This window comes from Trachurus trachurus, assembly GCF_905171665.1.
Source record: "Trachurus trachurus genome assembly, chromosome: 18".
Lineage (NCBI taxonomy): Eukaryota > Metazoa > Chordata > Actinopteri > Carangiformes > Carangidae > Trachurus > Trachurus trachurus.
The window spans coordinates 4,341,884-4,357,797 of record NC_139909.1 but is presented as its reverse complement, the minus strand read 5'-3'; the positions used below and the strand labels follow the sequence as shown (position 1 = coordinate 4,357,797).

Sequence of the window (15,914 nt, the reverse complement as noted above, 5' to 3'; positions counted from 1 at the left end):
TCCTCCTTTTTCTTCCTCCTCCTCCCGCCTCCTCCTCCTCTTCTTCCTCCTCCTTTTTCTTCCTTCTCCTCCTCCCCCTCTTCTTCTTCCTCCTCCTCTTCTCCCTCTTCCTCCCTCCTCCTCTTCCTCCTCCTCCTCCTCCTCCTCTCTAAACCAGTCTTCATTATAAAACACACAGAGACTCGTGTTGCCTTCACTGCTCCTCCGGCGTCGTAGTTTTCAGTTTCAGTTCCTCAGAGTGAATCTACTTCCTGTGTGTAGTTATACATGTGTGTGTGTATCAGTGTGTGTAGTAACAGTGTGTATCTGTGTAATGTGTGTGTGTCTAGGCACCAAGCTGTGGGGTCATCCCATCCAGGCCAACTGGGCCAAGAGGGAGAAGGACGTGGACGACGAGGTCATGCAGCGCGTCAGAGTGCTCTATGTACGTACACCGCGCGTGTGTGTCTGTGTGTGTCTGTGTGTGTGTGTGTGTGTGTGTGTGTGTGTGTGTGTCAGTAACTGTGTGTGTAGATTTGCTTCTTAACTCCAGATTCATTCAGAAGCTCAGACTCAGTCGACACGTAGTGACGACGATCATGAAGACGCTGCGGTGACCAGCTGTCAGCAGAGATCCATGAACGACCATATAAGGAGGTCGGAGCTTCCTGTTCACCTGCTGCCATGACGCAGACACGGAAGGAGAGAGAGAGAGAGAGAAAAGAGAGAGAGAAAAGAGAGAGAGATCGGCGATCGAAGTCATTCTGGGAGAAGTGGAGTCCAGAAAAAGAAAGAACTTCTCTTAGTTGGTGGTGACTGGGAGAATGAAACACCTCCTTCTTCTCTCCTTCTCTCTCTCCGTGTTTGCATCATAATGACAGGTGAACAGGAAGCTCCGACCTCCTTATATGGGTATTAATGGTCAGAGGTCCATGGTGACAGCTGGTCACCGATCCGCTCTGAGCTTCCTGCTCCGTCATCAGTCTGGAGTTAAGAAGCAGATCTACACACAGAGTTACTGACGTTTTATGAATGAGACTCACACAGTGTCACCAGATGATCAACAGCAGCTCAGTGAGGAAACACTCCTCCTCTTCTTTCTCTTCCTTTTCCCTCCTTCTCCTTTCCTTCCTCTTTCTCTCTCTCTTTTTCTTCCTCTTCCTCCTCTCTCTATTTCTCTTCATCTTCCTCTTTCCTCCTCATCTTTCTCTTCATCTTCCTCTTTCCTTCTCATCTTTCTTTTTCTCTTTCCTCCTCATCTTTCTCTTCCTCTTCCCTCCTTCTCCTTTTTTCCCTCTTTCTCCTTCTCTCTCTCTTTCTCTTCCTCTTCCCTCTTTCTTGTTTTCTTCCTCCTTCTCTTTATTTTTCTCTTCCTCTTCATCTTCCTCCTCCTCTTCCCCCTTCTCCTTTTCTTCCTCTTCCTCCTCCTCTTTCTTTTTCTCTTCCTCTTTCCTCCTCTTTCCTCCTCCTTTCTCTTCCTCCCCCTTTCTCATCCTCTTTACTCCCCCCTTTTCTCTTCATCTTCCTCTTTCCTCCTCCTCTTTCTCTTCCTCCTCCTCTTCTTCCTCCTCCGTCCTCCTCTTCATCCTCTTCCTCCTCCTCTTCTTCCTCCTTCATCCTCCTCTTCCTTCTCTCCCTTCTTCCACCTCTTCTTCCTCCTCCTCCTCTTCCTCCTTCTACTTCCTCTTCCTCCTCCTCTTCTTCCTCTTCTTCCTCCTCCTTCTTCCTCCTTCATCCTCCTTCATCATCCTCCTCTTCTTTCTCCTCCTCTTCCTCCTTTGTCTTCCTTCCTCCTCCTCCTCTTCTTCCTCTTCCTCCTTCCTAATCCTCTTCTTCCTCCCCCCTCCTCCTCTTCCTTCTCTCCCTTCTTCCACCTCTTCCTCCTTTATACTCCTCCTCTTTTTCCTTCTTCTCCTCCTCCTCCTCCTCTTTCATCCTCTCTCCTCCTTCTCTTCTTCTTCCTCCTCCTCCTCCTTCTCTCCCACCTTCCTCCTCTTTCTCTTTCATCCCCTCTCCTCCTCCTCCTCTTTTTCCTTCTTCTCTTCCTTCTCTCCCTCCTTCTGCCTCTTTCTCCTTCATCCTCTTCCTCCTTCGTCCTCCTCTTCTTCCTTTTCCTTCCTCCTCTTTTTCCTTCTTCTCCTCCTCCTCCCTTCTCCTCTTCTCCTCCTTCCTCCTTCTCATCCTCCTACTCCTCTTCCTTCTCCCCTCCTTCCTTCTCTTTCTCCTTCATCCTCCTCTTCTTCCTCCTATTTTTCCTTCTTCTCCTCCTCCTCCTCTTCATCCTCTTCCTCCTCTTCCTCCCTCAGCTTCTCTTAGAGACTCTGGTTTTATCCAGGTGAACTCAATGTGTGTGTGTGTGTTTCTCTATGTGTGTGTGTGTGTGTATCATGTGTGCCCCCTCTCTCCCTCCTCCAGGTGCGTAACCTGCTCCTCTCCACCAGCGAGGAGACTCTGCGTCGTGAGTTCTCCAGCTTCCGTCCCGGCTGCGTCGAGCGCGTCAAGAAGCTCACCGACTACGCCTTCGTGCACTACCGTTGCCGCGACGACGCCCTCACCGCGCTCACCCTCATGAACGGCGCGCACGTGGACGGAGCCGCCGTGGAGGTGATGCTCGCCAAGCCGGCCAGCATGAAGGAGGGAGGAGGAGGAGGAGGAGGAGGAGGAGGAGGAGGGGGCAGCGTGTTCGGGAGGAGGCTCAACGGCAACGGGCGGGCGTATCCTAGCAACCAGGGAGCAGGAGGAGGAGCAGGAGGAGGAGGTGGAGAGGGAGGAGGCAACAGGAGCTACCTCCTCCACAGGAACGATGGAGGGATGATGGGAGGAGGAGGAGCAGGAGGAGGAGGAGATGGCTGCTCTCCTCTCAGGCCCATGCCCCTGCTGCCGCGCCTGGGAAACCCCTTCTACTCAGCAGGAGGCGAAGGTGTGTGTGTGTGTGTGTGAAGTTTAAATCTTTAGTAGTTTATTGAACAGGAAACTTTAGTCAATAAACATGAGTCGTCAGTTTCCAGCTGTGACAGGTGAACAGAAACGATGAGTCATGATACAGTGACTCAGCTGTTTTCACTGACCTGTGTGTGTGTCGCCTCTTCCTCTTTCTCCTCTTCCTCATTCCTCTTCCTCCTCCTTCTCTTCCTCCTTCTCCTCTTCCTCATTCGTCCTCCTCTTCTTCCTCCTTCTCCTCTTCCTCATTCCTCCTCCTCTTCTTCCTCCTTCTCCTCTTCCTCATTCCTCCTCCTCTTCTTCCTCCTTCTCCTCTTCCTCATTCCTCCTCCTCTTCTTCTTCTTTCTCCTCCTCATTCCTCCTCCTCTTCTTCCTCCTTCTCCTCTTCTTCCTCATTCCTCCTCCTCTTCTTCCTCCTCCTTCTCCTCCTCTTCCTCCTTCTCCTCTTCTTCCTCATTCCTCCTCCTCTTCTTCCTCCTCCTTCTCCTCCTCTTCCTCCTTCTCCTCTTCTTCCTCATTCCTCCTCCTCTTCTTCCTCCTCCTTCTCCTCCTCTTCCTCTTCCTCATTCCTTTTTCTCCTCCTCCTCTTCCTCTTTCCTCCTCCTCCTCATTCCTCTTCTTCCTCATTCTCCTTTTCCTCCTCTTCCTCTTTCCTCCTCCTCCTTTTACTCTTTCTCATCTTCCCTCCTCTTCCTCATTCCTCCTCCTCCTCCTCCTTCTCCTCTTCCTCATTCCTCTTCCTCCTCCTCCTGTGTACCAGCTCTCTAATGAACTCCTCCTTCGTTCTGTTTTTATTCAACCTGATGGGTTTTTTTTTTCATCTCATCACTTCTCCGTCCACACACACACACACACACACACACACACACACACACACACACACACACACACACACACACACACACACACACACACACACACACTGATCAGGTCTCACTCGTCCATTGACACGGACGACGATGACAATGATGATGAAGAAGAGTAAGATATTAATCTGGTGATGAAGCAGGAACTTCCCGACGCCTCCGGTCGTCGCTCTGAAAATGAGAAAAGTTTTAAAGTTGAACTCTCCTACAAATGGACTGTGAGATATTTATGAGACAGAGAGACAGAGAGGAGGAATTAAAGATTTACTTTCAGACTCAGATGAAGGAGAAGATGGAGAGATCTGGACGAGTGTTGGACATGTTACTTAAAAAAAATAATCATTAATCATAGTTACTAGTTACTTTCCCCTCCAAAGTGACCTGTAGTTGTAATCATAAAAGTAACTAATTTCCCAGGAAAAATAAGTATTGCTGTGTTTTTTTTTTTTTTACATAAAATGCTTAAATATGTCAAATTACTTGGACTCGCCCTTTAAACCTCCCATTCATCTTGAACCAACGACTAAAAATGACTGTGTGTATAACCTACGACACTTTAACGGGTGTAATATTATTATTATTACCCATAAATGACTCATAAGTGAACTGTTCCTCTTCCGGTATTCACCATCTGGCTTCTGTCAGGAAACCTGGAGTGAGAGAACGGACAGTTTCTATCGGTTTTTATCAGATTATATTTCTACTTCTTTATCAAATCAAAATCAAAAGTGTTTCTTGTCATTTGTACGGTGGAAAGTTGAGTTTCCCTGACAATGACATTCTTACTTTGCTGTCCACATCACAAAACAAAATGCCAGCAATTACTGTATAAAAACTAGGTATAAAAATAAACTAGTGCTGTCAATCGATTAAAATATTTAATCGCAATTAATCTCATGAATGTCATAGTTAACTTGTGATTTATTGCAAATTAATCGCACATTTTTATCTATTCTAAATGTCCCTTAAGTTATCATTTTAATACTCTTATCAACATGGAAAAGTGGGTCTTTTATTGAAAACAACAATGTGTAGATTTATATTTCACACTAACATTTTCACTTTGAGCAGTTCATTCACATTTGAAACAAAATCTATCAATAGTGTGTGTGTTCATGTGTTCATCTCTCGTACTCTCTGTTTAGATAAATAAACACAAATAAGCTACAAACGAACACAGATTGGCCTCTTGTATTCGCCATTCGCTGTGTTTTATTTTGAACATTGACCGGATTCTCTCGTGTTTCTTTGTTTGAGTTCCTGCCGGGACAACAACAATGACAGAAACAGTAGTAATAAAAGAGATAAGAGAAGAGAAAAGGAGGTATGATGTGTGTCTGCAATATATATAGTATATATATTTAAGCAATATATCAGGTCCGCTTCGCGTCGGGCCGAACAACGCCCCTTAGCCGTGGTATAATGAGCATAGACCACGGCCTGTCGTGATATATTGCTTTTATAAAACGGTTACCAATAATGACAATATGAAAGAGGGATACGCATCAATTTCATGTAGTTTTATTCAACCAGAAATACATATTATTCAATAAAATAGCCTCACTGTGAAAAAAATAGTCCCACCTCTGCAGACGTTAGCTCCAAGTAGCTCTGCATCTCGTCTTTTACTCCGCTTTTTTTCAGGTGAAAGTCACTGCTCAGTCCCCTCTACCGTTGTTAACCCTCTGGAGGTGAAAGTTCACCTTAAACATGTCAATTCAACTACTTTAGTCCATTTTTTTTAACATCGTAAAAACATCAACTGTCTTCTATGGATACATGACAACAACTTCCATTCATACCAGTCATACGTTGCCTGACGCGGAGTGATAGCTTACCTGTGATAAGGTTTTAGAATAGTAACCGTGTATGCTCATTATACCACGGTTAACAACCAATCAGATCGCCGGATTTCACCTTTCTGTTTTATAAATATATAATAAATAACAAATAGTGTGCAAACTGAAAGTCTCTTATCATGTTCATGCTTTTATTTATTATGATATTTATTATTCTGATTGTATTATTTCGTAAATGCACAATGAAAACGACAATAAAACCCCTTGAATTATTTTATTGCAGGACTTTGGTGCATTTTATTTCTCATTGAGGTTCATGTCTCTCTGTCTATTTCTCTCTCTGTGTGTGTGTGTGTGTGTGTGTGTGTGTGTGTAGAGGAGCTGGAGGGCCTGGTGTTCCCTCTGTTCCCCGGGACGCCCCTGGCCCCGACCAGCCTCCTCTCCCTGAAGCAGAGTCAGATCGGCTCGGCCGTGGGCCTGCTGGAGCTCTACTGCACCAAGAACTACTGGTTCCAGCCAGAGTACCAGCTCTACTCCACACCGGGCCGCGACGGCAAGCAGCTGCTGCTCTACAAGGTCACATCTCAACTCAACTTTATTTATAAAGCACTCTAAAACAACCGTAGTTGAAAACAAAGCGCTGTACATAGAGACATGAAACAATTAAAGGCAATACAATAAATAAAACAGACAGTAGAACAGTTTTCATTTTGTTAAGAAATTAGAAACAATAAAACATAAATTTTAATATTATGTTAATTTTGTCAGAAGGTCCAATAAAGACTCCATTTGCAAAGTATTAGACATTTTTTGTCAGTTATTTGATGTTCAGGCTTTAAGGGGTTAAAAAAAACATATAAAGCCTAAACAAAACACAGCAAAACAAACAGAAACAACAGGAGAGTATTACAGCTGGACGATTAATCAAATTTTTTATCAAGATTTTCAACTTTGGATCCAAATTATCTCAAAAATCATTTTACCGGAGAAGGAAAACAGTTATTTTGTCATTTTCCTGTTTTTCCTATCAATGTTTTATTTAGAAAGACACAGAGAGAGTGGCGGCGTTTAGTCGACCAGAAAGGCAGAACCAAGTTCTCTAGTGTGGGAACATGAGGAAGGGAACATGAGGAAGGGAACATGAGGAAGGGGACATGAGGAAGGGGACCTGCTGGGCTTCTCCAGCTTTTTTCAGACTTAACAATTATGTTTAAAAGGTTTGATACTTGTTCTGTATCCTGAGGGGTTTAAAGTCTGACTTTGACACGTCATAGGTCGAGGGGAAGTTCCTTATATGGCAACTGGCCCAGTGGGCTTGTCATACCAGACCATACCAGAATTTCTCTAGTTGATACCAATACTAGTACATTTCCACACCACGATTAAAAAAAAACAAAACAAAAACAGAATCAATGTATCAATTCTAGATTCATGAGGCTACTTTATTAAAATGTTATGTTTTCATCTACCTGAGGAAAGTTTTATTGTTATTCGACTGCATCAATATTCAGATTATTGATCGACTCCACAGAAATGAAAATGTATTGATCATCACACAGCTTCCCTTCATGATGCTTCAGCTTCTCTTTCCCTTGTTTTACTTCATTTACTTCACTTGGATTCACTGAACCTTCACCTTCATTTTTAACTTTCACTTCATTTATTTCACTTTGTTTTTCTTCCGTTTACGTTGGTTCACTTCACTTAACTCCAGAAAAGATGAGGAGTAAATAAACACCTGATTATTAGTTTGTTTAAAGTCTTTGTGTGTGTGTGTTCTTTCTTTCTTTCTTTCTTTCTTTCTTTCTCTGTCTTTTTTCTTCCTTCCTTCCTTCTTTGTTTCTACCCAATTTCTCCGTCTTTTTCTTTCTTTCTTTCTTTCTTTCTTTCTTTCTTTCTTTCTTTCTTTCTTTCTTTCTTTCTTTCTTTCTTTCTCCTTTCTCTGTCTTTTTTCTTCCTTCCTTCTTTCTTTGTTTCTACCCAATTTCTCCGTCTTTTTCTTTCTTTCTTTCTTTCTTTCTTTCTTTCTTTCCCCTTTCTCTGTCTTTTTTCTTCCTTCCTTCTTTCTTTGTTTCTACCCAATTTCTCCGTCTTTTTCTTTCTTTCTTTCTTTCTTTCTTTCTTTCTTTCCCCTTTCTCTGTCTTTTTTCTTCCTTCCTTCTTTCTTTGTTTCTACCCAATTTATCTGTCTTTTTCTTTCTTTCTTTCTTTCTTTCTTTCTTTCTTTCTTTCTTTCTTTCTTTTCTTTCTTCAGCTGCTTTCAGCATTCACACGCATTTTCTTCAGGAAATGCTATGTTTTTCTAGTTTCACTTTGTTTTTCTTCCGTTTACGTTGGTTCACTTCACTTAATTCCAGAAAAGATGAGGAGTAAATAAACACCTGATTATTAGTTGTTTAAAGTTTTTGTGTGTGTGTGTGTGTGTGTGTGTGTGTGCAGGTTGTCATCCCGTCCACACAGAGCACCTACATCCCAGACAAGCTGTGTACACTGCTGGAAGACGCCAAGGAGCTGGCGGCTCAGACCGCGCTCTGGAACCTGGGTACACACACACACACACACACACACACACACACACACACACACACACACACACACACACACACACACACACAGAGACTTGGCTGTGGTTGTTGACAGACTCCATGTGAACAAACAGTCTGTTTGTCTGAGCTGCTCAACAAACTCTTGTTTCCTGCTTCAAAAACAAACAAACAAACAAACAAAACAAACCTTGTGTTGATGCGTCGATGATGTCACAGCGTCCAAACCCTGACGTCTTAATCCATTAGAATAACACTAGTTCAACTCTCCAGGTATTTAGTACATATAGATAGATAAACTTTTCAGAAGGACATTTCCATATAAAAAATGCTTAAAAAAAAAAAAAAATTGGTCTGTTAACTCATTGAGTGCCGCGCTTCTTTCCAAAGTTTTAGTCAAGTGTACCGGCAATTTAGACCATTTTTGACGATTTTTGTAGAGCCACAGTGTATTCTATATTATTGCCACCAACACATACTGTGGCTCAATTGAAAGGTTTACCTTAATGCTTCAAGTGGCCACAAACCGTTTGTTTCTACGTGCCTCCGTTCCTGAGAAAAGTCAAGCTAAACATGGCTGGGTTTCACCAAAATCCCTCCTTTTTTTCTAGAAAAGGAGATACAGCGTCTTTTATGAAAGGTGCGCTGTTTGTGTCTGTCGCTCTTCTCACACTCGCATTTCTGGATCAAAGGGCTCGTATAAGATAAATATATACAACAGTTGTTGTTCTATTCACAAAACCACCATCGGGGGCGGGGGGGGCGCCACTAAACAACAATAACACAGACGCACCGTGCCGTGTCACAGCCACTAGCCGCGGAGCGTGAGGGTCAGTCGGCCACCGCGGCTCGGGAAGACCGGTCTCGCCGGTGGTCGCGGTCCTTCTGTGGTACGGGTCGGTGATGCCGGTCTGCTTTGGTCCAGAGACCATCAGATTTTACCGCGGGAGGACTTTGGGGAGGACACGGTGTTGCTCCAGCTGAAGACCGGGCGGACTGTCGGCTGAGAGCTTCCTGTTTCTGCTCCGAGCAGCTCGAGCAGCTGGAGCAGCAGCGCGGGTGAGAGCAGAGCAGCTGCGCTGCAGCAGCTGCGCTGCATCTGCATGCAGAACTCCATTTGCAGAAGCCGAGTTATGATAAAAACTTCCAGATCATGAGCTGTCATGTGACTTTGATCGTCATCTATTTCAGTTCTCCTCGTCGTAGAGTCCCCAAATTTACATATAATGTGTATTAAAGTGTCTATTTTCATAATTTAAAAAAAAAGCAAAAAACGAAAAATCTCGTTTTTGGCACTCAACGCATGGGAACGAAAAACGAGAAATTACGTGGTTGGCACTCAATGAGTTAAGATACTGAATTTTAGGTCGTCATTAAATGTGACCCGCTCTGGTGAAATGAGTCGGAAGTTGCAATGTTCTTTTTTTAAAATATATATATATAATGAAATATAAATGTAATAATCAGCTGATAATGTGGAAAAACCAATAAAAAATATATCTTTTTTTTTTTTGGTAATGTCAAAGAAATGACATTCAAAAACAATCTCCCAAAGTTTCATCGTCCAGATAACCGAGAGGTTCGATGACGATTAAAGTTGACTTGCAGCTTTTAACCCTCTAGACGAGCACAACATGAAATAACTTCTGAACCGTTTATGACGGAGACGAGATGTAAACTGCATCTGAATCGTTAGATTCTCTGATTTCTGAAGGTCATTGAATGACCTACACTGCAAAAATTCAAAATCTTACCAAGAATATTTGTCTTAATTCTAGTCAAAATGTCATTTCTAGTCAAAATAAATCTAATTATACTTGAAATAAGACTCATCACCTAAAAATTAACTTGTTTTTAGATCATTTTCACTTGTTTCAAACTCATTTTCAATTGAAATAAGTAGAAAAATCTGCCAGTGAAAGTTTTTTGTGCTTGTAATAAGAAAGAAAAACTTGCTCCACTATCAGATTTTTCTACTTATTTCAAGTGAAAATCTGCTTGAAAGAAGTAAAAAGTGTCTAAAAACAAGCTACTTTTTAATGTGATGAGTCTTATTTTTAAGTAGAATGAGTTTTATTTTGACTAGAAATGAGACAAATATTCTTGGTAAGATGTAGAGATTTTGCAGTGCAATCGGAAAAAGAGAGTGGAAGACCATAATTCAAATGGCCACATCTTGAAAACCATCCCATGTATGACTTTGACTAAGGTATCATTTATCACATAGTTTCTCCTCTTTCCTCAATTTTGAAATGTGGGTCACTGTGACTTATTCTGCTGGATCAGGTCACAAACGTGAAGCTCTAATCATCTCAATTAAAAGAAATGCGATAAACAAAGACATGAAATGACTCATTCTGTGTGTAAAGGATCTATATCGTGTGTTAGTTTCACTTTTTGAACTGAATTACTGACATAAATCAACCTTTCTATGATATTCTAATGTATTGAGATGCACCTGTACGTGTATATGTGTGTGTGTGTCGGCCATGTTTGGCGTCTTTTTAAAGTTGCAGCACATGAAAGTGAGGACGACAGGAGCCGAGTGTTGGACCGGTGTCGCAGCACGTTGGCAGCCAATCACAGAGGGCTGCTGCTCTGTCTGTGTGTGTGTGAGTGTGTGTGTGCGCTGCAGAGTTTGTATAGTTTCTGTTGCTGCTGCAGAGCCGTTATAAAGTGTGTGTGTTGTTGGTGCAGGATGATGAAGTCAGACCTTCTGCTCACCAACAGGAAGCAGCAGATTTGTTCTCATAAAGCGTCTTCATGCATCGTCAACTCTCTAATAAAAGCAGCAGAGTCTCAAACAGACGCCGCTCTCCTACTGGACCCAGTTTCAGCCAATAAAAGTCTCAAGGTCTCGACAGGAAGATGGCCTCTTGAATTCACGTTTTTCTGGAAGTAAAGACGCTTTTATAACAATACTGGGTTTTAAAAATGTGGTTCTGATCGTCACATCATCGCGTGATGGTGTAGTTGTCTGTCCACTCATCAGACGCCTTTTACTGACTCGTTCTCTCTGTTTTCCAGTCGTGAAGATGCTTTATTAGTTTAGTTTAGTTTATTGGTTTAAATATACAGAGACAATGCACATTAATAAACATTTCTGTAAACATGCTGGTTTAGCACTACAATAATTAAAATGTATTAAAAAAGAAACAAAAAAACAAAAACAAAACAGTACTATGCCTACTTATACAATAAATAGTACATTACAATACAATATATTACAGTGCATACAATAAAATACATACATTACAGTTTCAGAGCAGATGGTCACATACTTGACCGTCTCAACCATAGTTTTAGTAACGCTGGGTTTTAAAGATGCTGCTTATTTCAGGGCTTTCTCTTGGCGTCACTTCCTGCTTTGACTATGACACAATCAGCACCGAGTAAACCTCCAGCCCCACCCGGGAGTTTTCAGGGCCGGTCTGAGATAACAGAAAACAGAAAACGATTTTCTACAAGTTCTTGTGAATGAACAAAACCAACTGAGCAGTTTCTACGCTGCTTCGTTCACTGCTGAAGATGAAAACCCGACCTCGTCCGAATCATCAATGTTGAAGCTCGGACCTGATGCTGATTAAAGTCCCCCTCCTTTTTGGTTATTTTAAAACATTCTCTGTGGTCTTTAAATTGTGATTATGAAGTTTTTAGCCAAAATCACAAAACCTGTGCCATTTCCCAGGGCTCTTCTTCTGCACAGCACCAGCAGCTCATTAGCAATGCACCTCTGAAGGGTGGGCGGAGCCTGCGCTGCTCTGTACAATTACCGATTTAGCGCGTTTAGCGTAAAACTGCACACTGGGACTAGAACATAGTCCTTGCTCACGGTGCAAGCTGCTCTACCAGGTGAGCTATACCTGTTCTACCTTGACAGCTACACCGAGCTGTGAAGCCTTTCACCTCTGAGCCAGATGCAGAGCGGGGCGGGAGCAACTGGAGCTGTGACACGTCAGCTCCAGTCTCCCTGAAACTGCCAGTTTGCGTCTGCCATTGGTTCACAGCAGTTTGAAGGCAGAAAAACTCAGAAATGCAATTTTGCACTTCCTTTTCTGCTGATATGTCCTCTAACACAAGAAAAATGCCACAGGAACATGTGAAAAGCACGAAAAACACGATTTTCATGGGAGTGGGTCTTTAAACCTGTAAATGAAGCTGCTCTGGATCCGACTCTTTAAACAGGAACAACAGAACCAGCGGAGAGGATTTCCATCTTTGTTCTAAATCAAGTAAAGGCCCAGGCGTCTATTGGAGAATTTACAGTATCTTTCTTTTTCTTCTGCTGCTGTTTGTCATTTACATATGGAAGATGAAGGAAGTTAAACGTCTCCAAACTCCCGTGGCGTCTTGAACTCCGTCCTGTGTGTGTGACGGGAGGTGCAGGACGGCGTCGGGGCCGCGGGGCCTCTGACTCTGACTGAGTCGCTGTGAGGAGAAGCTGGACTGTGACGGCGGCGTCTTGTCTTGTCTGTGACTGAGCAGCAGCAGCAGCAGCTGCAGCTGTCGCAGCCTGAACCGCTGCCACCTGGAGCTCCCTCTGAGCCAATCACGGCGCGGCTGCAGCCAAGCGCCGCCGCTCTGAGGAGCCCAGTTCTGTTCAAACGGAGATACAGAAAACAAATGTCACCTGCAGGACGGAGCAGGGGGAGGGAGGGGGGAGATAAAGAAGAAGAAGAGGAAGATTAACAGCTTTGTTATTGTAGCTTTGGATCAATCCCATCATGCATCTTGTCACTGCTGTCAATCACTCGGATCACCCTGGAAACCTGCCCAGCGCTTTGTTTTCCATCCTTCCTTCCTGTGTGGAAGTGGACAGGATCTCCCATCATGCCTTGCTGCTGTCTGAGCAGCGGAGAGAGGAAAGTGGGTCGCTCTAACGGCGCTGCGGTCCGAGGCGGCGACCACCGGCCGACCTCTAGCAATTAAAACTGTTTTTCTTTCTTGGGCGCGAGATGTTATTGTGAATCAGAGGAGGGAGCCGTCGGCGCCGCGGCAACGGCTTTGAAAAGACACTGACGGTAAAAACACTGAGTCGTTTAAGGTCGGGTTGGAAATCTCTTTCTGGAGACTCTTTTTTTTTTTTTTTTAATTCCTCTTCACACCCTGATTGCAGCCAATTAACCAACTGCTTTTTCACTGAAATTAAAAAGGTCAGACAGGGACAATCCTGTAAAAACACCATCCAATCATGTTGAACGCCACGTCCAAGTCAATTGAACCTTTGTTGGCCTTCTGATTGGTCTGCCTATCCACCAATCAGCTTCTCCCCATGTCGCAAGTTGAGCAACGTTCCAAGGTTGGACCAACCCTGGGATGAAGCCGTATGAAACCAACTAGGTAGAGAGCAATTTTTTCGGCAAAAACTACTTTTTAATTTTGCAATATAGTTAAAAGGTTTTGCCTGGGGTTCCTGCAATAGCGACTCATGATATCCGGGACGTATTCCCGTTTTTATCCCATTCCCCAAACCCAACCCAAATTATGAGAAATGTCTCAATTGGCTACGGCTCTGTGGGCGACCACATTGGCAGTTCAACGTGTCCTCCATCAACAAACATACATAGCCTATAACATATACAAATGTAACGTTACCGTTGCTAATGGCTTTTGAACTTAATGAAGTTTTACGAGGAGAAACGGGATATCGGCGGAGATTAAGCGTTAGCCTGGTAGCTAACGTTAGCTAGCTAGCTATTGTAAGTGACCAAAACAATGATTTTTCACCACTTTTCGGAAAAGTCATGTAGCTAATGCCCGTTTAATCGCTCTTTAGCCACGTCTGTCTTCTATCACGGACACCATTTTTCTGATGGATAATTTAATTCAAATTTTCCTTACAAGCAATTTAAATCTGCCTAATTTTCAATGGTTTCCTATGGGAGTTAATATCCCTTATATCCCTCATATCGGCACAATGGGTGGCCCAGAGGCTTGACTACTCCGGCTGCTATATAAAAACAATGTTTATCAATTAGAGTCAAGTATTTCATTATAAAACGTCAAACAACATATAAGGGAATATATCAAACAGCTATCAGACAATATCAGAAAACACATTATCGCATATCAAAAGGAAAGGGGGCTTGGACTTTTGACTGTTGTCCAGGATCCCCAACCCTAATCCAACCCTACCTTTAAAGGTCCAGTTTGTAGTAGTAATTGTCAAGGTTTATTAGCAAAATCTGAATATACTACCCATGAATATACTGTATTTTTATAAGTGTATAATCGCTATAAAATAAAAAAAATTCGTAGCCTTATAATTATTCTTTTATATCTACATATAACAAGGGTCTTGCTTGAGAGAGCGTCGCCATGTTTGTACGGCAGCCTGAATGGAAAAACGCTGGATATCACGGTTTTCTCCCCATGTTACACACTAAACCTTTAAAAGACGACACAATCACTGCTGATCTGAGCATTACAAAAACATTTTATAACCGTTCATGTAGAACGAGATGGACACTGATCCTGTTTCCTGTTTGTTTGTTTGTTTGTTTGTTTGTGTTGTCAGACTTGTCTCTTCTGGGCGGAGCTTCCTGTGACTCGTCCAGCAGCGACTCCCCGCCCCTCGCCGTCCCCTCCAGCAGCCCGGGGCTCCTCTCCTGTGGCAGCAGGGCCTTCCTCTCCCCGCCGCCGCCGCCGCCACCGCTACCACCTCCTCCCCCCGCCACGCCCTCCCCCTTCCCCCTCTCCCCCCTCTCCCCCCTCTCCCCTCTCTCCCCCACCGCCTCACAGACACGACGGTTTTACTTCAGCTCCCAGACGCCTTTCTACTGACGGTGAGACACACTACTGACTGTACTATACTATACTATACTATAATATACTGGACTGTACTATATATTATACTATACTGTACTGTACTATACTCTAATATATTGGACTACAATATACTATACTGCACTATACTATACTATACTGTATTATACAGGACTATACTATACTGTACTACACTGTACTGTACTATACTATAGAACTAATCTCCTTGTTTACAACTACTTCCAGGTAGAAAACCAGCATGAGAACAATAGTGACGGACGAGAGTTTCGCTATATATATCTAATTTTTCATGTCACTATATCACCGTTATATCACCGCTTATCTGATGTTTGTAAAGTCTATAAAACCAATGATTGGACACTCATTACTATTTCTGTGTGCATGTTACTGAGGTACCAACCTCCTCCATCAGCCCCGCAATAATGCTTCACATATCACAAGAGATATAGCACCCTGAATAAACGGGGGGTGTTTTTAAAATCCACATCCAAATATGAACAGTTCACAACCATGGAAGCAGGTTCACAACCTCGGAAGCAGCCTCCGACCACTTATCTGGCAAAAAAATGTTTTTTTTCATGCACATGACACCAGAAAAGACTGACAGATGCCAGCCTGTTACCATTTATCGTCAAGAACTACAATAACGACTCCGCACCATGGGAGACCGAGCCTTCTGCTCCACTGCCCCCCACATCTGGAACTCCTCCCTGAACACCTACGACAACCCCAGTCTGTCGTTACCTTTAAAAAAAAGGGCTTAAAACTTTTTTTGTTCAGACAGGCTTTCCTAGGTCGTTCCTAGATGTTTTTATTCTCTCTCTGCACTTTAATCTCCTCCTTTAGCTGTTTTATCTACTACCGATTTTCTTAGTCTTTTGTTTATTTTTGTTTCTGGTTTCTGTAGCACTTTGAGATTACTTTATCAAAAGTGCTTTATAAATAAAATGTATTATTATGTTTTTGTAATTAGTCGTGGTTATCGTAAATTGGCAGGGCT

The 15,914-nt window shown here is 43.1% G+C and overlaps 1 protein-coding gene across 1 annotated transcript in view; it reads left to right on the top strand.

Moving 5' to 3' along the window:
• Window positions 1-15,914, top strand: part of rbm46 (RNA binding motif protein 46) — a gene marked incomplete at both ends in the record, with an annotated part of 42,782 nt that overhangs the window by 11,831 nt on the left and 15,037 nt on the right. The window contains 6 exons of the mRNA XM_083992637.1: window positions 330-424; window positions 2,395-2,630; window positions 2,703-2,899; window positions 5,962-6,161; window positions 8,025-8,127; window positions 14,646-14,738. Coding sequence (XP_083848763.1) covers window positions 330-424; window positions 2,395-2,630; window positions 2,703-2,899; window positions 5,962-6,161; window positions 8,025-8,127; window positions 14,646-14,738 — 924 coding nt within the window. The remainder of the gene's footprint in view (window positions 1-329; window positions 425-2,394; window positions 2,631-2,702; window positions 2,900-5,961; window positions 6,162-8,024; window positions 8,128-14,645; window positions 14,739-15,914) is intronic.